Source organism: Thunnus maccoyii, chromosome 18 (genome assembly GCF_910596095.1).
Source record: "Thunnus maccoyii chromosome 18, fThuMac1.1, whole genome shotgun sequence".
Classification (NCBI taxonomy): Eukaryota; Metazoa; Chordata; class Actinopteri; order Scombriformes; family Scombridae; genus Thunnus; species Thunnus maccoyii.
The window spans coordinates 14,435,974-14,458,661 of NC_056550.1; the positions used below are offsets into that span (position 1 = coordinate 14,435,974).

Sequence of the window (22,688 nt, forward strand, 5' to 3'; positions counted from 1 at the left end):
GGCCCATATAGCTTACATAGGAAAAGAGATACAGAGAGAGAGGCATGTGGGTTGTGTGTTCATGGGTCATATCGATTGATATCAACTGAGTTTCGCAACTGAGAAAATGTGCAACGTCATTCATGTATTTGACCGCGATTTAGACACGTCCCTTAAGGGCCTGCTTAGATTAATAGATTAGTTGTCATATTTTTTTGCCCTCATTTGATGTCGGTATACAGGTTAACACTTAAAATACCTTCTTTTTTTCGTCAATTAATACATTAATTCCGATTATTAAATAGTCACTGTGAGTGATAGTTGAATTTGAAGTGAATTAACTTTCTCACTTCAGTGGATTTTTCTTATCCAACACAAGATCCTGGAGAGGAGAGAAAATGTCTGTTTTTAGAGGTGAAAATTTCGATAAAGGTTGAAAATGAGTCAACTGTAAAGTTGAGATAAGTCTTGCGAAATTGCTGCCCAAACTGCTGATCCGTGAGATCTATACTGATCACTGATATGTAAAACTAATGTCACTTTTTTTTGACAAGTTGTAACTCTGGAGCCTTTGGTGTTCCACCTATTAGACTTTATGATATGGAAATCATTTTAATTATTTCTATGAGAAATGACTCTAAATTGACAACAAAATCAAGATCACAGGGGAGCTCAGGGAGAAGATTTATTCAATTACAAACAGGAGAAAATGCCTGGAAACTATTTTAACCAGAATGTACATGAGGAAGGCCTTACTTATTTAAATAATATAGTGACCCCAAATAAGGCCTTGCAACAGCACCTTTTTACAGACAAATTTGCTTTTTTTTTCTTTGTAGCTTCTCTGCAGCTTTCTTGTTCTTTTCCTCTTAAACTTGCTCTGTTGTCTGTCAACATTCTTTGATAAGCAACTCCCCTGACTAAACTTAAGAAGACAGCACACACACACACACACACTTTCAAGGGCCTTTCTCTCATTCAATCTTTCTATCAGCCTGAGATGCTAGCAGCAACAACATAACAACCTCTGCCTTCAGTTTTCAGATCAGCTATCCTTCGAAAGACGAAAAGGTCATGATTTAAATTTCAATGATGAAAAGTTGAGCAATGTGTATCTGCAGCTTTGTGGGTCTGTCATCTTGTTATCTCAATTTTACTGCATGATAATAATATAGGGAGGAATCGCTGTGTCATAGTGACACAGGCCTGCTCAAAGACAACATCCCTTTATATAAACTCACCCTTGTGTTGGAAATGCCATGAAGCCTGTTTGGTGACACATTACATTTGAATGTCACATAATTGATGCTCCTCCCTGAAACATTGTGCTGGACTGCACACACATTTATAAGCCAATGTGGTGGCCAAATACCTGCCCTCCATAAAGCCTTTCTTCTTGATACAATCTTAAGATTAACATAATAGACGTTTCTGCCCTCCTCCAGTTATTTTGCGTGTTTACATTCCTGCTTGGGGTCGAGCTGCAATAGAAAAATAATGCATGGGTAAAGTTTTGATAATACAAGTGACTGGTGCAGTTACGCAATACAGAGGGCCCTTTGTGCTGGATCATTTGTGATTATGCAACGCGATCTGTTTTTCTATTCATGGTTCACAACCAAGTTAGTGTTTCTAGTGTGTTTAATGTTCCATTCTTTGTCTCAGTAAGCAAAGATGCTTCAGATTAGCATGAACAATGATACATTAATCTCTAACATACTGAATCACTCGGGGGAAACTATGAAAAGATTACCCATAAAATAAATAAATAATGTTGGTATATCAACACACAACATGCCTAGTTTGCACTCACCAAATATTAACACAAGAAATATTAGAAAGTCATTTCTCTTTCTTTATTGTTAAACATACCATCCAATAAGCTGCACCAACAGCAATAAGTCAACCAACTCCTGGTAGAACACACTTTATGACAATCATTGTGACTTTGAACCAAGTGCAAGAAAGAATCAACAAATTAAAGCAAAAGCAAAAGAAAAAAAAAAGAAGCAAACAGACTCAAAAATATCTTTCATTAAAAGGACTACCTGTTCACTGGAATCACTTGCAGCTTCTGATGCAGAGAACATCTTGTAATTGTTTTGAACAACAAATGAAATGTCAATAAATATGCACTCTTCATTTTCATGATCATAGCATTTTAGCATTGTTACTGGTTTTGCATTAAATGTGCGTGGAAGGCAATTTAGACCCACATGAAGGTTACATCCAACAGCTTTGACATTTGAATTTTCAGCAGCATAAACTAAACAGCCTGCACTCATTGGATTGCATTTAACAGTATACAAAGCCAGCCTTCTCATTTAATCTGTATAACATACTTGTAAGTAACCCCGGTAGCTTTTTCCACAACAAATAGCAGTCACATGTGTTCTTCAGATTATACAATAATGAGCTTCAATAGCAAAATGAGATGAATATTGCTAATCTGTTACATTGGGAGACTCCTAACAAGACCAGCATACGTTTTAAAGTAACTCTAGCAATATGTGCGACCCACAATAAGGTAATAAATCACAACCTAATAATGGAAAGAATCAATAAGTCCTCTTAACGGGAAGTCACATGTTTGATAAATGACATCATTTTCTTAATGGTAACTGACCTTTGTGAATGTACATGTCACATTTTAATCTTTAAATGTTTGCTAAATGTGAATTGTGCAATAGATTGGGTTGCAACGGCACCCCCGCCGACAGCTTTGTTACGAAACAAAAACCTGACAAAAAGAAAAGGCTGGGGCATTGCTTAAAAGTTGTTGACACAGCTGAGTGTGTTCCGCAGTTGTTACTGTTTTTATACTCTGTTCAGACACACCCGCTTTTTAAATGTGCATGTCATGGCTAATAATCTCTTTTAAATGAGCCACAAACAAAACACTGAACAAAATATGCCAGATCAGATCGAGGGTACCAATGAAATGAGACTTAAAGAGAGCAGCAGTTTCTCCACTAGTAACGAAGGTACATGACGTAAATCAATGTATGAAAATGTAATTAAGTGCTTTCAATTTGATCTTTGATCACTGTAGACTCAACAAGTTCTTCTCTACCTTATATTAGGACCAAAATAAGTGATATTATTAATATAAAATATGTATAAACCTTCATACATCTCAGGTTATAGGTTTGGTACAGGTATGAAACAACAGCAAAAGTATCCCATTAAGCTCCATATGACAAATAAACATTTTTTTTAAGTGGAATACATCCACCTGAATGCATTCACTCAAATCCTCGAGGGCACTTTCTTGGCTACAACGTCACAGAGGAGTTACGGTATAAAACATTATAAGAAACATACTGAATTTGAATGATAAATTATAAATTTCCATATATACAAAATTCAGATGTTTTTACATATGAACATATTGACAAGGCCATTAAATCAGTCACTGGTAAGTCCCATTTTACACTTTTTTTTTTTTTTTTTTTTTTTTTTTTTTTAGAAAGAAACATATTCCTTGAAGGTGACAGTGAGACTGTTTGTTGTGATGTCAGTGATGATGATATTTCCCATAAAAGGGGAGATTTTTTTAACAGATGCTTCTTGAGACTTCTCTATGGATTTTTGTGTGTCCTCTGTCACAGTAGGTGTATCTTTGACAGCAGGCTCAGGCTCAGGCTCAGGCTCAGGTTCAGGTTCAGGCTCTGGCTCTGGCTCTGGCTGTACATCCAGCTCCACCTGCTTCTTAGTCTTTGGGCAGCTGAGATCCATCGGCTCCTCTTGGCTGCCAGAGTCCATAACCTCATATGTAGGTGCACTGCTGTAGCGAGGGCCGCTACAGTGGAGGTCCATAGGTTTGTCCTGCGGTGGAGTGACCACAGTGCTGGGCACACTTAGGCTTCTGGAAGTCAGGAAGGTTTTGGAAACACTCCGGTCCTCCGCAGGATCAGAGAGTTTTCGCTTGCGGTCATTGGGAAAGGAAGGAATCCTGATGTGGTCAATAGACGTAGCGGTTGGAATGTTGGTGTCAACAGCCCAGGACGTTGGGGGTGAGCTAGCAGTCAGCTGTAGGGGCAGATCTTCCGGTAAATCAGCCTGACCCCGAGCCACTTCAGTGTTATATTCCTCTGCTGTGCTTGGCGAAGGTTTGGAGAAATGTCTGTCCTTTGGGGAACACTTTATAGGATGTTCTGCAGCAGGTGGGGAGCTGCCGTTACAGATCTCTTTGGGGATACCATTCTCCGGGTGCAACTGCTCCACCATTTTGGTTCTATGTGCTGGATTGTTTACTGATGGTTTGGTGTTTTGGGGTTTCTCTTCGCTTGATGATTCCCCATGTTTACCCTTTGCTCCATGAACCTTGTTACTGTCCATGTACTTGCTCATGACAATAACGATACGCCCATTCTTGTTTTTATTCTTGATTATCTTCATTTTGCTGCTAATAGCACTAGGGAAGGTTGCATCTTTAGGACTGGGTTTGATGGCATGTTCGCTCTCAGCCTCTTTAACAGCTGGTTTCCTCACCTCTACTGCCAGCTCTTTTACTTTGCTCAAGCAGCCAGTGTCTTTGTCACGAACCCATTTCTGCTGCAGTGCCAGCGGTAAGTTCCAGCCCGGGTTGGCTGGTTTACTAGCTGGTTCCTGAACTTTGACCACCTCTTTAAACCTAGAAACCTGTGCATAGTACATATTAGGGTCAGGTTCATAGTGGTGGTGCTTCTTGCTGTTGAGCTGGTAGATGAACTTCTTCTTGCCGTTGGTTTGCTGGTCAGCAGGGACCTCCTGGCTGCTGGGCCGGTACTGATGGTGCTTCTTGCTGTTAAGCTGGTACTGTTGTGGCCGGGAGCGCTGGACCTGGACGGGATCTGACTTGAGGCTACTCTCTGCATCCTGGGGGGTTTCCTCGAAACCTGCAGGAATACTTGATCTTCGGGCAAATGAGGGAACCTAAAAAAGAGAGAAAACACCAGGTTAACATTTCAGCCATTTTCATCAAAATCTTACTGTCAACTCAAGAATATAATCAGTTGGCCACATAAAGCCCTATTCTACTGATACAAATAAAAATTAGGCCAAATTAGGGGAGCACCTTAAAGGGTTACTCCAGCAATTTAGTGTTGCACTCCCATAAAGGTGAGGGGCTAACAAGAGACAGATTAAAAAAAAAAAAAAAAAAAAAGGTTAAAAATCAAAGCAAAAAAGAGAATACAGAGATATAATATATAATATACAGAGATATCCTGATTTTTAGTCCCTATATCAAGCTCCATAAAGACCAGATCCTACATTTCCCATAATGCATCAATTCTTTTGTCCCTCCATGCCTGGTAAGTTTAATTCAAAATCTATACCCACAATTTGTAATGCATGGTTTTCTGTTAGATGAGATAACCCTGATGACATCACTAAGACGTCATCAGGGTTATTTTCTCGGACTTGACAAAGCGCATCCAGAGCCTCAGAAGATATTATGTTTTCACAGTATTATTAGTATTATGGCAAGTAAATTGATTTTGTCACAGTAGCTAATCGCTATCTGCTAAAATATGGCAACTTGCATGCTAAAATTCAGACATAACTAAGGACTACAGGATGCTTAAGCGTTTCAGAAAGTGAACTAAACTATCCAATCAGGACTCTGCTTATGACCCCCCTCCCACCACCTTGTCCCCTCCCCCTTCCTGTACAGGCTGACCCCTCTGGCCGTCAGAGGGGCACTGCCGCGGAACGCTCAAGACGCTTTGGCTGTGACCTTAGGTCAGTGAAGTGCCACCAGACATGACACGCTTTATCCCTGATTGCTGGCCACGTGTGACTCTGGCAAAGTGGTATGCCTCTTAAGGAGTGACACTGCATAGCAATCAGGTCTGAGTCTCTCAAAATATATAATCACATTTGGCTTAGAATAAGGTCCTGTAAAACCCTGAGCTAAGATAGTCAAAGCATGACAGAGTGATACTTTCAGCCATCTATTTCTGTCTCTGGAACACATTCACAAACATGGAATTGAAAGAAAACATTCTCCTGATTTAGATGTAAAAGGTACATATCCTAAAAATATTAAGCTCTCTTTAAAAAAAAAAAAAAGAAGCAAGAAACTGTGTTTTGCATAATAAGCTATTTAGCATAAGGAAATAATGAACATGCAGACAAAACGAGTGCACTCAAGCAACGCTTATGTAACCTCAGGCAACAAACCCAGTTTCATGTGTGGAGAGCAATCCAGCTCTAGAACCCTGTCCTCTCTTTGCCTTTCCCCCATCTCTCTTTCTCAAAGAAACCTATAAATAACCATGACCATAATGACAGCAGCTCTAAAACACCTGACAGGAACCTTCCCCCTTTTGGCCTCTTACAGAACACTTCAGAAAAACTGACAGAAAGGCTTGGAAACAGACGCTGTTACGTTGGTGATGATTCGTTGATGATCGAGATGATGGAGACAATTACCTGGAGTAAAAGATGTTTTGGTTTCGGCCCCCGTTTGCGATATCCCATCAACTGCTCCTGCCTCTCTCTGTGAAAACAAAAGATAATTACATTTTCTTGTGCCTTCTATACACAACACCTCATTTACCAGACAATGTTCCACCTTACTACATTAAAAAAAACTAATTATATCACATATAAAATTACAGGTTTGATATTCAGAGTACTCATTCATTTTCTTCTACCTATTCAAGGTCAAAAGTGGAATTTTGATTTGGAGGACTAATGAATGCCCACACGTGACCCACTGCAAAGCATTATGGTCCTTATTTGCATAGCTCTCCATGGTAATTGTCCCATTCCATATTCTCATTATCCTGGAGAAATTCAATTAAGGCTACTGTGGGGAGAATCTCTTCTTGTCTTTCAAACATCCTCCCTCCTGCAGCACACCATTCCTCGTCTGCGCTTTCACTAACGTTCAAACTCTAATTAGGGTCATGAGGTAGGGATGAAATGGGATAAATACAACATTGTGGAGTACTTCTCGGATACACGCTGCTGTTGAAAGCATGTACACATGCATTGTGCAAGTACATTGAGAAAATGCAGGGGGATAAATGTCAGACTAACAGACTACTCTTGGAACTGGTTGTTTTTGGCGGTGAAAGCCAACAGGAGGAGGAGTAGATAAGGTGTTACGGTGGTTGTACTGACTAGACCGAGCACTGTCTGTGAAATATTGCTCCCTGATATAAACCTTGACTCATCATTGGCTCATAAATAACCAGCCGTGGGTGAATGCCGGCTGCACGCAGGCTTCACTAGGAGTGTGTAAACTCCACACTATTGTTGGCCTTTCGCTACTGATGTTCAAACTATTGGGGCTGCCAGAAAATTGCCACAATAAAAAGTCTACAGTTTAATGCTATAATGTGTGCGATTTCAAACAGCGTCCAACGGGGTGACCCCTATTCACAGAAGATTTGGCAATTACAGCCTCCCTTGTCGGATCCCCTCCCCCATCCTCTGGGAGCAGAGAGGAATCCACACACACAGCGCAGAGGCAGCCCTCCATGACCATCAGCACTGAGCCAGACACACACAGGCAGGCAGGCAGGCTGCGGGGGAATACGAGAGCGGTACACTGGAAACGCTGGAGAGTACTGCGTGTCAATTAGCCTTTTCAGAAATCTGAATTCCTTTCCCCAGCCATCATGTCTTTACCCAGTCCCATGAGCGGCCTGATGGCCTATGGAGGGAGTATATCTCAGAGGCCTCATGGGTCCAACAACTCATACATAATATTGTCTTGCATGTGCTCATTGTGCTGTAGGGATAAAATGACAGCAGCATTTGTATTCATTAACATCTCAACCTCTGACTGACATGTATGTGATTGTGATTATTTTACACACCACTAATGGTATGACTCCTGACCTAAGATAAGAGGCAGGTTGTCAGTGAATGCATCCACTGTAAGATATTCTGTTTTCACAATAACAAAAGGCTGTGGTTGCATGCAATATGTCAAGAGTTTTGTCTTGGAAAAACACATGAAATCAGCCTGCAAAAACACAGCTCATCCTATTAGAAGATCTCACACTGGTACCATTAAAGTGATGGGAATCCTATCAGGCAGCAGCTTGGATTCCTCACATTAAACCACAACAAACCACAGAGCTTGTGTCCTGCAAGCCAAATGATAACAGTGAGGCTTTCCAGTGCAGCTGAATTAGCACCTGTCCTGTTAAAACCTTACAGCTGAGCAAATTAAACCAGTGACAGTATGGATGTGAAACAAATTAATGTCCACATGGAGAGCATTGCTGTTACATGTTTAATGGTGTATCATGTACCCTTGGGCAAGACAGACTGCTACTTCTGTTTTCTATGTGAAATTGGGTCATCCTATGCGTTGAGCCCTGATCCTGGCGTAAAATGTAATAAGATAATAATTTGTAACATTTTACATCACATCCACGCATATTTCCACCTATCCAATCCTTCCATTAGTATGATTTAGGAATTCTCACTACCAGATCTCCAGCCCCTTTCCCCAGGAGACAGTCCTGTGGGGAGGAGGGGGATCAGTGATAGAGTTACTGGAGCGCCCCTCCTCCCATGCCCATATAAGGTCATGGCTGAACTGGAGGCTGCGCGGCCTCGTCCGAAGTCCACATCTCTCACCTGTGTTGAAATGCAACGAGGAGCCGAGGGTCAAGGATGTTTTCCTCTGGTTCCCATGTGTTGTATCTGCAGAGAGGAGTAAACAACTGTCAGAGAGACAGCAGTCACGTGCAAAACTTCCTTTTTCTAACTGACACACAGGCCTCAGTCTCTGTCACAAACACACACATTCTCACACGTTCACCTATGCTGTGCACTCAGTGTAGAATAGACAGGTAAGACAGACCTTCAATTATATGTCTAACAAATGAGAATTTGGGACTGTTTCCTTGCTGCAAGATGATTCAATTTGCAAGGCCCACAAATAACAAATGGGCTACTGGTCACATTCCCGCTGCAGCAAATCAACCACCAACTGCACAACAAAAATGTCAAACAAGAAAGTGTCTGTATGTGCTCTCCAAACGGTCCTCCAGCACCAACATACAGTCGGCCATTTTAGCACCACTGTCTCGTAAATTCGCTGGCAGAGCAGAAATAATTAAAACGGGATTACATGGCTGTGCCTACCCCCTTCCCTCGCATAAATTAGTGAAGGCATCCGCGGATACACTGAAACACATACCGACCGCGCTCTCCAAGCTCTCTCACACACACTCACACACAAACAACCACACACAAACACACAGTAGGCGCACGCCCTTGATGAATGGCATTTTTTTTAAAGTAACGACACTTCATTTGTGTTGCAAAATGTTGCAGTCTTTCACTGCAGTGGTAAGATATCCTAGATTTTTTTTTTTTTTTTTTTTTTTTTTTAGAAAAGGTTGCATGAAGACTTACTTGGGAGACCAGCCTCGCCACTTGACCAGGTACTCTATCTTGCCCTGTGATGTTAGAGAAGGAGTAAATGTTGGTGAGGCTGTTATTAAACGCAATATTTCAACGTCCGAAGCGCTTTTGCAAATATGCTCCCCTCTCCGTTACCTTGCGGATGCGTTTCTTTTCGATGCCCTCCACCGCAAAGACGTGCTCTCCGGCGGCAGGGAGCTCCATTCTCGCCTGAATCCGATAGCAGGGGACGGGGAGTAGGTGAAATGTTGGCTACGCACCGTCGATGTGCCTTCCGCTCGATGCGTGCTGTGCGCGCTTGGTAGTTTTCCAGTTGTATCCAAATCCAACTGTATTCCCTCCACCTCTCCTCGCGCTCTCTCGCTCTCTCTCCCTCTCTCTCTCTCTGTCTCTCTCTCTCTCTCACGCTCTCCCTCCTTTGCACACTCCACAGTCCTGGCAATGAGCATACAGATATTCACAGTAGTGCGGCTGCGAGCAGCTCTTTTCGTGCTCCAGCTCGGTGCATGACGTCAGGAGGGGAGGGGGAGGTGGAGACCTTGCACAGAGGTTGGGGTTTATCCCGTGCGTACCGGACTGCAGGAGGGATATGTGGAAATTCAAATAAATCACAACGTTACTGTCACAGCACATATGCATGAAATCGACTTGTGCAGTTATATTTTTTTTCTTTTCTGTACCAAGGTTGGAGGGAACCCCTCCTCCAACATCTGATGATGTATTCACATGAGAAAACACTTTGAGTGGTTGAGTTTCTTGTGTGGATGTAATTCATAGAAAATGCGTTTGCAATAGCAGACTAATAGTATGATATTAAAACAGACTAATAGAGGACTGAAGGTTCATTTGAGTATTTGGAGAGGGCATGAGGGTCTGTCTCAGCCTTCTGTGGATACAGTGAGGATAGCAATAGGGAGAAGATAACAGCAAGGTCACAGAAGAAGCAAAAGAGAGTATGGGTGCATACCAGAATTTGAAACTTTCTCTCACATTTATGCTTTTAAATATTATTGTAAGTGAACACAGAATGAAGGAAGTATAAGTACATCTAGTATTTTGAATGCTGCAAAACTGCACCTGGGGGCAATGAAATGCACTTTTTTTTTTTGCTGTCTCCGCAGCAGTTGAAAACAGTTTTATCAGTAAAGAAAAAAAATGACAGCACTGTGTCACCAGAGCTTCTGTTTATCACTTTAACTGAGGCTGACGATCTGATGAAAGAGAAGTTCCCCTTTTATTTCCGATCCCCTTAAAGCAGCAGTTTTAGATGTGCAGACGGAGGCTTACAGTTCGATCTGCTAACAGCGCCGAGCAAATATAGGTCACACATACTCTGATCGTCAAACCAGTGCCATGTCCTCTGGGCTCAACTGCCATTAATTTGACACACAGCAGAGGGTTGCTGTGCAGCCTCCAGCCTACCTGTGGCAACTTTTCTAATCGTAAACTCATTCGCTGCCAGAGCGCTCAGCTCGTTTCCACTAAATCATCATTACAGCTTGTTATTGGTTGTAATATATGTCCATCTGCATCATGACAATTTAAATCCAACAGCATAAACCACATCACCAGTGAGCTTGTACTTTGTGCTGCAAATGTCATCCGCATTAACTCACCTAATTTATGGGGACTTAATTAAAAACATGAGAGAAAACGCGCATCAGTGCGTAAAATACCTGTTTCTGTGAGTAAACTGTGATCTAGACACATGATTGTCATCAAAATGCAGCATTTCATTTGTTTATGTTGTATTGGAAGCGTAAAAAAAGAATTTTACAAGCTTAACCCGATGGGCTTTTTTTGCTCCAAAAATAATTCAGCACCACAAGGGTTAATGGAGCCTAGAAGCAGAGCGGCAGCGGCCAGCCTATTACATACAGGCACGATATATCTCTGCCCTGCCATATAAGGTAATTGACAGAAAGCGCCGAAATATCGCATTTTACACTCATGAATTCCCGAATTTGAGACCTGAAATGGGCACAGGAGAGGGTGAAGACTCTGTCGGTTGCAAACATGCTCGATCAAAGCACCGTATTTTCGCCCAATCCTTGTTTTTTCCTGTGCCCTTCAGCCGCGGCCAGGGAGCGCATACGCCCTGCTTCCCTAGCAACAGCATGAAAGAAGAGAGAGAGACAGACATACACATACACACACACAGAGAGAGACACACACACACACACACACAGAAATTTTAAGTTTCTGACAAACAAACGAGCTCCAGATAAAATGGCACCAATGAGTTGTCGTTTCCTCGAGCATTATTTCGTCTATCAAACGATCTTTTCGAATTGAAATGCGCATTCAAAAGCATGGAGGGTTTACAGCGTTATAAAGCAAAAATTTGGAGTTGGAGGTATTCTCTGTGATCTCTATTTACTCACCAGGAACCCAAAATACAAATTATGTATCATTTTTGTGTTTGCACTGACGGCAATGACGCCTGAAGTCTGCGTCAAGACAGAGATCATCATTTAGAAAACCCTCTGACTCAGCTTTTCGGCAACGTCTGATCAGAGCTCAATATAATATAGTCTGAATATATTTTGTAACACTTTCAAAGCCAGCAGACTTCATCTCAGTGGGCTTCAATCATCCGACAATACTCCAAAGTGAAACTGCGTCACCAACACACAGAAAGACGGTTCTTATTTTTAATTAATTTACAGCGCTCAGGTTGCCCAGCAAGTATGAACATTTAAGGAATTGGAAAACATTCATTCGCTTTAAAAATACATGGCCTATTTGTGTCTTTCCTAAATTGGTTCGCTGAGGGGCTGTGTGTGTTATTCCATGTTGCCCCGAAGCACCTTGGTAATTGCTGATCATCAAGGGAAGTTATCATATCCAGAGCAAATACCGGGAATCATTTCAATCACACAGATATGTTTTTGCTATAATCTGATTTGTAAATGAAAATATTTACAGTGTAATGTCGTTGCTTCACGGTCAGAGTGCCCTCTCAGGAATGCGCCCAGGTGAGCTCATGTCCCCCTTGCACTTGTTCACCCGTGACTTTAACATTTAAGATGCTGATAAACAGCGCTGACTGGATATCATCAGTTTTTTCTGGGAGGTTTCGATTGCCGACACTTAAAAGAAAAGTCTTTAGGATTAGTCGAATAAAAAACGCACGAAAGATGGCACATATATTTAACAGGGCGCTTAATTGATTAAAATCAGACAGTGTCGATCAGGTAATTTGGTCAGAAAATACTTTTAAGAACCGTTTCATCCTTCAGTCTTAGACAGAACGATGTTTAACAGCGCAGAAACCCTTTTAATAAACGTCTCCTCATTTTTCTCCTCATCTGTGCGACGTGAAAACGACTCAAAATGAACCAACAGCAAACACAGATATGTGTTAATGCTGTTTTTTTTTTGTGAGCTTTTAAAGCTACCCTGGTCTCATACTTTCAGGGGTTCCTTTTTTTTGTAAACGTTCCATGAGTGCTTTTGCAGAAACGTTTTATTTTGTCCTTGCTGCAGCCCGTCAAGGTCAAATGAGCTGTTATCTAAAACGCGAGGATAAACTCAGGGTCAGACAGTCTGTTTTTTATCTCCTGTTTGAAGGGACTCTTTTCAAACAACCTAAGGCGTCATTTTAATTCAACAACAAGGCTGTTGTTGCTTTGTGTCAGTGCTTTATGATCACACAATGGTAAGAGAAACACATTTTTGAGACATGTAAAAAGCAGGAAATATAGTGAAGGTAACTCAATAAGTTTGAGTTTAAAGCAGGTTGTCTGATATAGTGCAATTTTTACAGAGGTGAACAGTCAAGGAGTAAGGGAATGATTTTGTGTGCATGTAAGAATGTTTATCGAGTATATTTATGTGGGTGTAAATGAGTGTGTGTGTGTGTGTGTGTATAGCAGGGCCAGGGTCAGGTTAAGTCATGATCTCTGGTCTCAGCAGGAAGCGCAGAACGCTCAGCCTTGTGACCTTTTTCCAGCACCAGTTTCTCTCTTCATTCTCCTTCTTTCTGTCTTTCCCTCATTTTCTCTCTTGCTCTCTCTCTCTCACACACACACACACACTGCATGCACACAGCTGGCTCACTCAGGCAATCCACAAAATGGTGGCTCAGGGGAAGCCAAGAGGCCTCCCCTTCCTTGGCACCCGCCACCCACGGTGCCAGGAGTGCCAACTGAGGGAATGGAGAGATGAGGGGAAAGGAGGAGGAGGAGGAGGAGGAGGGTGGGGAAGCTGGGAAAGTGTGATTGATGCATAGAGCAAGGAAAAGAAAGAGGTGTGGTGGAGAGAGGAAGAGAGGGAGGATGAGAGGAACAAAAAGGAGACAGAAGAGAGGAACGCGAGGTAAGGGAAAAAGGCCTCTACTTTGGCCAGGCAAGCATCCGATTCATTCCTCCACAGCGACATGGAAGAAAAGAGTTGATTGGGACAGAATGCAAGGACAGGGTGGAGAGGAGAAGGAGGGGGGTATTACAAAAATGTTAAGAGGGCCCTACAGCCATTCTCACAGTGCTCAGCAGGCGGTCATTAAGCTGCACTATCAAACAGGCTGATGTAGCAAGGACATACAGATACACTCAGACTGAAACATATTCTCAAATGGCAAGACGACACAAGTAATGAAGGTTCACACTGTTGCTCAAAACAGATCATGGAAACTTACTGAATTATTGAAACAGTGGCTCTTTAATTAGCTACTATAAATATGCTGTATGATTCCAATATACACGTCTATTCAGGCTAATTATGCTGTAACAAAAGCGATCCCTTTCTAGAGCCTGCATCCCTGCTTCAGGTGCTAACACAGAAATCTCCCTTTTCCTTTGTCTGCTCCTGACATATGTTTAATTATGATAATTGTAACAAATGGAAGCTATTAGAAAGCCATTCATCTTGGCGCTGCAGATTTTAATGCACTATGAGGATGGGGTGGGGAGGTGTGTGTGTGTGTGTGTGTGTGTGTGTGTGTGTGTGTGTGTGTGTGTGTGTGTGTGTGTGGTGGGGTGCAGCGGAAATTCCTCCTCCAGTGTCATTGTCACGGCCATTGTTGCACCGAGGCGACAGGTCTGCAGAGAGGGGTGCTCCTCTGCCAGGGTGGGCTCTCCCCCCCTCCTCTTCCCCTCTGCGCCCTACCGCCTGCTTGCCTGCAAGGCTGCCGTCGTGTGGGGTTCACCCCCACCTCCACCACCACCACCACCTCCACCACCACCACCATACGCTTCCCCCATTGATCCCATCTACCCAGGAGCCTGAGCAGGAGCGGGGTGCAGGGAGCTTGGGAGAGAGAGGGAAGAGGAGGGGGAGCCCACGCAAAGCACCAGGCTTCCGGGGAGGGGGGGGGTGGTAGGAGCGAGGGCCGAAGAAGGAGGTGGTGCAGTGGAATTCTGGCAGAATGCAGCTGAAAGCACGACTTGTCAATACTGTATTGAGCTGCGGCAATATAGGCAAAGAGGATACCAGGAAGGTTTGACTGCTGAGAGAGCGCACAGTTGCACCATTCTGTCTTGCATGCAGCACAGTGCCACAAATCTGAATTCAGGGTGTATGTTGGAATTATTTATTCACTGCCATCAATGATAGATACTCCAACAGCTTTGTGCAGGGCCAGAAATCACAATAGTAAGCCTGTACATGAAGCACAATAGTGAGCGCACAATAGTACGCTTCAGAGAACAATAGCTGAATAATCCACAGGCAGAGACACTGAATAATTGTGTGGATTTTTCTCAGATCTGAACTGTGAGGCAGAAATGGTTCCCTCTGGACGGGATGGTGTGGTTATTTTCATTGGCATGCAAGGAGACCTTGCAGTGGCAGACACAGCTCTTCCTCTAAATGTGCCTGTGACCCAGTGTTCAGATTTAGCTCCCCTCAGTCTAATGCCATGCTAATGATGAGTGACACAGGCCCTTATCCTGAGAGCCCTTTCCTCGCTTTCCTCCTCTCTTCCCCACCCCTTCCCCAAATCTCCCGGGAACAGCTTATTTGCCTGTTTTTAATTGCGTTTTAATTTACATGTAAGCCTGGAAGCACCATGATGAGGAGCCGTCTTTTTTTTTTTTCCTTCTTCCTTTTTTTCTCACCACAGTGGAGTCATGAGCTGCAGCTTTTTTTGCAGGAGGAAGAAGAGGCTAGATTGAGCAATAAGAACATCGAGATCACAGAGCAAATGAACATAACAAACCGTGGCTCGAAAACCAGGCACTGGTTCCTATTTATGGGGTCAACACCAGTTCAGAAACAATCAAGTGTCCAGGGCAGATAGAAACACAACGGAGAGAGAGAGAGAGAGATGGGGAGGGAGTGAGGGGGGGGTGTTGCAAGTAGATGATGTAGATGAAGCGGCCATCTCTCCATCAAAATGTAATAAGAGGAAGAGTGGACAGAGAGCTTGCAGATAGACAAGTTTAATGTGCTCGTCTATCTATATGGAAATTCAGCCACGCAGGCGTTCTCCCCGCTGCTCCCTTTTTTCATAATTCACTTTGGTTTTTCTGATTGGCCGTGTGGAGAGCAAAGAGAAGCGCTTCAGAGGAGGAGCTGAGAGATAAAGCGTGCTTTCTTTACTTGAGCAAAGAGCACAACAGGGATTTAAGATTTGTATTAAATTTACAGAGATAATCGAGCCGCTATGGAGTGTCTGCCATCTTTTTTGCACAAAGGTGACAATCACTTAGAAACTGCCATCCACAGCAGTTTTAAATCACAGTATACACAAAAGACTTTGCAGCTCAATATTATCTATTGTTTTCTAGTTCATGCTCTTAGTCTTTTCATGGGGTACACGTTCAAAAACTCCAACTGTTTACCCATCTCCTATACATTCATATTTGTATTAGAACCCTACTTTATAAAAAACTTCAGATAATAAGCCGTAATACCCACAGAATGTTCTTTACAGCTATGCCTGGCTGTATAATCATCTCTCACTCCCACACTGATGGCCTACGGCAAGCCTGTCAGAACCCATATAGGACTGGGCTGGGCTGGGAGCGTGCGTGTCTGTGTCACTCATCACCCTGCCACTCTTGAACGCGTGCACTAGACATCATGCACTCAACACAGGAACTCAGTATGTGTCACAGGTACTGCAGTTCGCCACATCAGAGCAAAACGGGCCTCTTCCTGAACACAACAGCACAGACAGCCCTTTGTCTGCTGTATGTCCTGTATTGTCCCCCTCTGCTGTTGGTTGACACTGCATTGTGTGTGTCAGCATGTATTAGATGATATGCCTGCACTAATACAACAAATACTCAAATACAAGAATGTATTGTTGGAAAAGAGAAGAGATTCGGACGCTGCATGTGCATGAATCGTACAAGAAGCATCACATACAGGTTTACATATGCACACATGGTGCATGCACATGTTCATTAAATATGTTGTTAAAACAAAAACAAAAAAAGAATCATTCTGGCATGTTTTCATGCTCCTTTAATCCACAATCTTTGGGTTTGTTTAAATAAAAAAATATAAAGCCAGTTAGACAAACTCATAATGCATGAATGTCCAACTAGTTCTTTTTTATTTATTTCTGAAAAGATGACAATTAGAAAATACAGGCTTTCAAACAACAATATACAGTGAGCATTGATTTGGTGATTTATAGGTAAAAAAAAATCTAAGCATTTAGGTTAAAATGCAGAGAAATTTGGTTGAAATTTTTTTAGATTTTTAGATTTAGATTTTAGAATTTCATGAACTGCATTTTAATGTGAAGCTGGTCTTAAAGGATTGGTTCACAAATTTTTGAGTCTGTTTTAAAACAATAGCCAGGTGCCCAAATGAACACTGATATTCTTTTCTTGGTATTATCATTCCTCCTGTTCATACTGGCCATTAGAAGATCCCTTCATAATGCACTTACAATTTAAGTGATGGGGGCCAAAATCCACAAACCTCCTTCTGTGCAAAAATGCATTTTAAAGATTATTTGAAGATAATATGAGGTTTCAGTCATCCAAATTAGTCAAATCAGGTCAATATCTTTCAAAGTTACTTAAGCTCATTTTTAGTGCCAAATTCCCTCTTTTTGTTACTATATGTCCACTGCAGCTCAACAGTTGTCTGTGGAGACACAGAGATTTTTTTTTACTAGAAAGACTGTAACTGTGGAAGATGTCCACTTTATTTCACTAACTCAGATGGCTGAAGCATCATATTAAATACATTTTTGCTCAAAATGAGGACTGTGGATTTTGTCCATCACTTACATTGTAAGTAGATTTGGAGCAGATCTTCTAGTGGTCAGTATGAACAGGAGGAATGATTACAGTGAGCAAAACCTGTTTCAGTGTTCATATGGGCACCTGACTATTGTTCTAAGAACGAATTGAAAAACTGTTAGCCTATCCTTTAACTACATGTTGAAATAAAGTCATTGAACTGCTGTTGAAACAATAGTTATATGTAACCTGTGTAAAAAAAACATTCACTTTTCAACCAAATTTAGCAACAACCACCATTTTTACAAATTTACAACAATGAAAACAATGAGAAAGCCAATGAATGGACCTTGAGTTCAGATCCTTTTTGTCAAACTACTATTTCCAAAGTCAAAATTAAACTTTTACCCTGGAATTTGGTTTCAAAGTAGACCAGATTACCAAAAGCATGCTTACTGGATGATAATATGAATACATGCGGATTTATTGGTGGTGCCTCTATGTGAAGAGGAATCCCACACACACCAACACACACGATTGGGGTCTCTAGAAAAGCCTGATTCAGCAAAGCTTAAGATAATTCACAAGCTTCGTCTTTGTCGGGACGTAAGACACGCTGAGAAGATTGCCTTGCTTACACTGGGTGTCCCATGTGTTCCAATTCGATATGGTTTCTCTATGATATATCTCTCTTGTCTTCATGTGATGCTTATTTAAAGGGAGAGCCATGGATTTTCTCCCCCATACAACATAATGGCAAATCAATACACAGGCCATACGGTGAGAGTGGGCATTTCATAGAGCAGCCTAAAGGATGGGAGGCTAAATTGAACTGGAGTCTTGGCAAAAAGGAATAGATGGGTTTTTAAACTGCATTATAAAAATAAATATTTAATCATTCTTGCATCTTACAGAGATGAATGCAAAATTTCTTGGCAACACACTGTGAGATTTGCTGTCTGAAATCTATAATCAAGGAATAAATCTGCTGCATCATTTTAAATCTTTACTATATCAGTTTCATTTATTAACCAGCTTGTTTTGGAATATGTGCAGGGCAATTACAGCTGTGGAAGTGTGTTTGGTGCGTGCATACACACGTGTTGCATGTAAATGAGTAAACTTATGTGCCTGCAAGGTCCCTGTAGTGTTTGTGCACACACTTAGACACACTTGTGTGTTTTTCCCATACCTGTCAGCCAGCAGACGTCTGACATCATGCTCTGAGCAAGTAGGAGGTTTTCCACTGTCTGTGTTACTGTGTGTGTGTGTGTGTGTGTGTGTGTGTGTGTGTGTGTGTGTGTGTGTGGATAGGAGGGAAGGAGGAAGACGGTTGTTATCATGACTTATGGATTGGACAGCAGTTTCCTACTGGGCAGAAAAGACAGGAATGGTTACACAGAGGAATGCTGTTTTTTTCAAAGAGGAGGGGTTTGCAGGAAGGAATGAGAGGATGACAAGAGGGGAGAAATCAAAGACAACAGGGAAATGAATCTCCACCAACCACCAGCGAAGACAAAGAAAAAAGGGGGAGAGAGACAGATGTCGAAAAACAAGACGCCTGGAGGTCCTATGTGTTTACACTTTCCATTCTGTCATTCATTGCCTCCTCCGTCGTCTTTATCTCTGACACAGCTGGCAATCCCTCAATGAGTCACCACACTCTGAAGTCCTGTGACCTGGCTTTGCTTAGGGGTGGGGGGGGGGGGATTGACAGCAAAATCCTGCTTAATCATTCCCGCCACCACCGGTGCAGATAGCCTTTGGGTATGAAAGGATGTGGAAGCCGTGGGTGGGAAATAAGGGAGTGACACTTCACATCCAGATATAATGACAGCTGAAGTAACAGTTCATGACTGTTCAGATTTACCCATGCTCCCATACTGACAAAGGGAAGGTTGTCTTCCTTGTGTCCCAAGCTGGAGTGCCCTCATCGGGGTGAAATTTTCACTAAACTCCTTAGGTCGCGGCTGGGGCTTGTTTTCAAAAGAGCCTCTTTTGTGTTCGTGCAGCCTGAGAAGACAGAATGACTAACAAACTGTCAGTGAGCTCACTAGCTCACACATACACAAACACCACACTGACTGATGAAAAGGTGATGTGTTACTTTAAAGACAGCGTTGTGACTCTGCCATACCACAGAGCCTAGGGTGCATTTCACACCTTTGCAAAAACTGCAAACATACATTATGTGTGTGCGTGTGTGTGCACACATGGCAAATGTACACAAAGGTAAGTCTGAATTCATACACACCACATGTATACATGGTGGTTCACTTGTGCCATAGCTAAAGTGAATTATGGAAGAGATCACAGTTTTGTGGGCTTTTCTCTAGTGCGCACACACACACTTCTGCAGATGCTGTATTGCCTGAGTTGGGTCTGTCAGAGCAGTGGATGAGAGAGAGCAAGGAGGAGGAGGGCTGAGATGTATGATGTTAATCTAACACTTCTGATCTTGAGAGTGAGTGTAGTTCTCACACTTTTCCACCTTCCTGCTGAATCTGACTTATCACACATACAGGTGCATGCACTTGCTCATACAGGACATGTGTACACAGGGCTGGCTTTAACCTTTTTTTTTTTTGCTCTCAAAACCTTGAGGCTGAAAAAAACCTTTTAATAATGTCAGCGGGGAAAAACATTTAATAGCTGATTGAGACAAAAATATAGGGTCTGTTGTATCTGGGAGCAGCTTACAGATTGGATAGAGCAGTGTCCTGTGGTGAAAGAGGACAGCAAAACTCCAATTTTCAAACCTGACACTGAATGATCCAGGCAAACTCGCACCACACTGTGCTCACAAATCCTGCTGGATCATGGATGCAGCTGCAAACAAAACAGGCAATAAAAAAAGGTTCATGTAAGAAAATAAGGCATCAGTATCAGAGTGGCTCTGTTGCCTCACAGCAAGAAGGTCCGGGGTTTGAACCCCGGTCATCCAAGGTCTTTTCTGTTTGGAGTTTGCACGTTCTCCCCGTGTTTGCGTGGGTTTACGCCAGATGCTCCAATTTCCTCCCACCAACACAGACATGTATGTTAGGGTTACTCCCGTCAGTGCCCCTGACCACTGGAACTGACAAAAAGAACTGGAGTTGGTCCCCAGGTGCTGCACCATAGCTGGCCACTGCTCCTTGTGTATAGGGTGGGTCAAATGCAGAGAACAAATTTGTTTCAGTGTATGTGAGTTCTGATGAATGACAAAGAAATCTTAATCTCTTAATGTTTGGGGGCCCCCAGGAGAGGTTGACAAACAAGACCAGCCTGCCTGAACGACTACCACCCAGTGGCACTCACCTCTGTAGAGATGAAGTGCTTTGGATGGCTGGTCAGGGATTACATCTGCTCTTCATCACCCAGCACACTGGACCCACCACAGTTTGCCTATCATCTGAACCGGTCAACGGAGGACGCCACATCACCGAGGGCCTGACCTGGACCTGATCTGAGAAAGGCAAGGCTGTTCACTGTTTCACCTCAGACGTTTGAGGAAATTCTGGGTATCCCCTCAAATACTGAGCAGTTTCTACCATCTACCATTGGGAGCGTCCTGACGGAGAACATCACTGACTGGTATGGCAACACCGAGCGAGACCACAAGACAATTGCAAGAGTGGTTCGTTCGGCTGAACATAGAATAGGCATTGCTCTATCCTGCCTAAAGGATATTTACACCAGGCACTGCAAGAATAAGGCTAGGAGAATCATTAAAGTTCCCAACCACCCGGATAATAGCCTTTTCTCCCTGCAGCAGTCGGGAAGAAGGTACCAGATACACCAGACCAGCACTGAGAGGCTCAGGATGAGCTTCTACCATCAGGTCACGAGGATCCTAAATGAGGTCACTGCCTATGACTGAGCCCACCCCCTCCAATCATACACATACACATATATTATCGCTAATTTTTTATTTATTACTAATCATTACTTGTTTAATCTATTTTATCGCACAATTTGAAGGAGTTGACAGGATTGCATTTCACTGTGATTGTGCGTGAATGATTGCATGTGACAAATACACTTGAAACTTAGGGGCCCTTAGGCGCTGCGTTATTCCACAGGCCTGCACATACAAATATTAACACGTGAGCACAATCTTTCTGGTTATCATGCAAGTGCAAACACAGACACTTGTCATCTGCTCTCACATATTCGTGCAAAAGATCATGTTGTTTATACCAGCTGAACACAGCAATCTCTCTCTCACTCCCACACACACACACACACACACACACACACACACACATCTAGATAAAAGATGAAGAGAAGAACAAGGCCATTTCGTGCCTTATACACACAAGTCCGCTCATTTCCTTCAGTATTTTGTGAAAAGACAAAAGCTTCCAATCAGAAAACCGATGGATACTTCACAGTTTTAAGCAAACAGAATGATTCTGCACACATGCAATTATCTCCACATTCTCTCTGGCCAAGTGAAAAACACTCAGTCAAACAGCTTCCTCAAGACAATACCAGCTCTGTAGATGCGTCCCCGAAGTCCCATAATGTGTGCTTTTTCTGGAGAAGAATTGCTTCAGAAAAATGATACTGTTAAGGGTATTAGAGGGAAAGTGCGCCTGTGTGAGCATAAAAGTAGAAAAATAAAAGAAAAAAAAACATAGCTGGAGCAGAGGGATGCAAAAATACAACTTGAAGGACTTGGAAAATACTCTGAAATGCAACGTTTGCATGTTTGTATTTATTACATAAAAGTCCGATGTGGCTTGTTTGACACTTTAAAGCTCTGTAGAGAGCAGGTCTTTGTCAAAAAAAAGTCAGTCTATGGAATGAAGGGTTCCTGCTTTCTTAGTTATTGTATCAAAGTTATTTTTTCTATGATCTTAAATGCACAACAACTTTTCATTCATGAAAAATAAGCAGAGTTTGGCCTGTTGCAGTTTTCAAAATCAAGTATGCTGCTAATGTTTATGAATCACCCTCCAACAGAGACTGCAGTCGCTACATAAAGACTAATGAATGGCCCATTTACCCCGACAAATTGCTAGTAAATGGCTGGTAAACTCCAGATAGTACAATGAATGGAGTAACAATGCCATAAAACTGATGTGAGGCCCCCAGTCACATGGCCTAGAGTTTGGCTGCAGTTCTCATGAAGGTATTGATTAAAATGGCCACATGAATGATTGCATCGGTTGGATTATTGATGGACACGCGGAGAAAGAG

At 42.5% G+C, this 22,688-nt stretch overlaps 1 protein-coding gene across 2 annotated transcripts; it reads right to left on the minus strand.

Moving 5' to 3' along the window:
- Positions 1 to 1,821: 1,821 nt before the first annotated feature.
- Positions 1,822 to 9,901, minus strand: cbx4 (chromobox homolog 4 (Pc class homolog, Drosophila)). 2 transcript variants are annotated; one of them, XM_042393821.1, is made up of 5 exons: positions 9,496 to 9,901; positions 9,352 to 9,395; positions 8,569 to 8,634; positions 6,400 to 6,466; positions 1,822 to 4,896 (listed from the first exon to the last, which is right to left on the minus strand). In XM_042393821.1, exons 1-5 carry the CDS (start codon positions 9,562 to 9,564, stop codon positions 3,445 to 3,447), a joined length of 1,698 nt encoding a protein of 565 aa, XP_042249755.1. In that variant the 5' UTR covers positions 9,565 to 9,901; the 3' UTR covers positions 1,822 to 3,444. The 2 variants fall into 2 exon arrangements, with proteins under 2 accessions (XP_042249755.1, XP_042249756.1); XM_042393822.1 differs by lacking the exons at positions 9,352 to 9,395; positions 9,496 to 9,901 and adding an exon at positions 9,079 to 9,276.
- Positions 9,902 to 22,688: the final 12,787 nt, after the last annotated feature.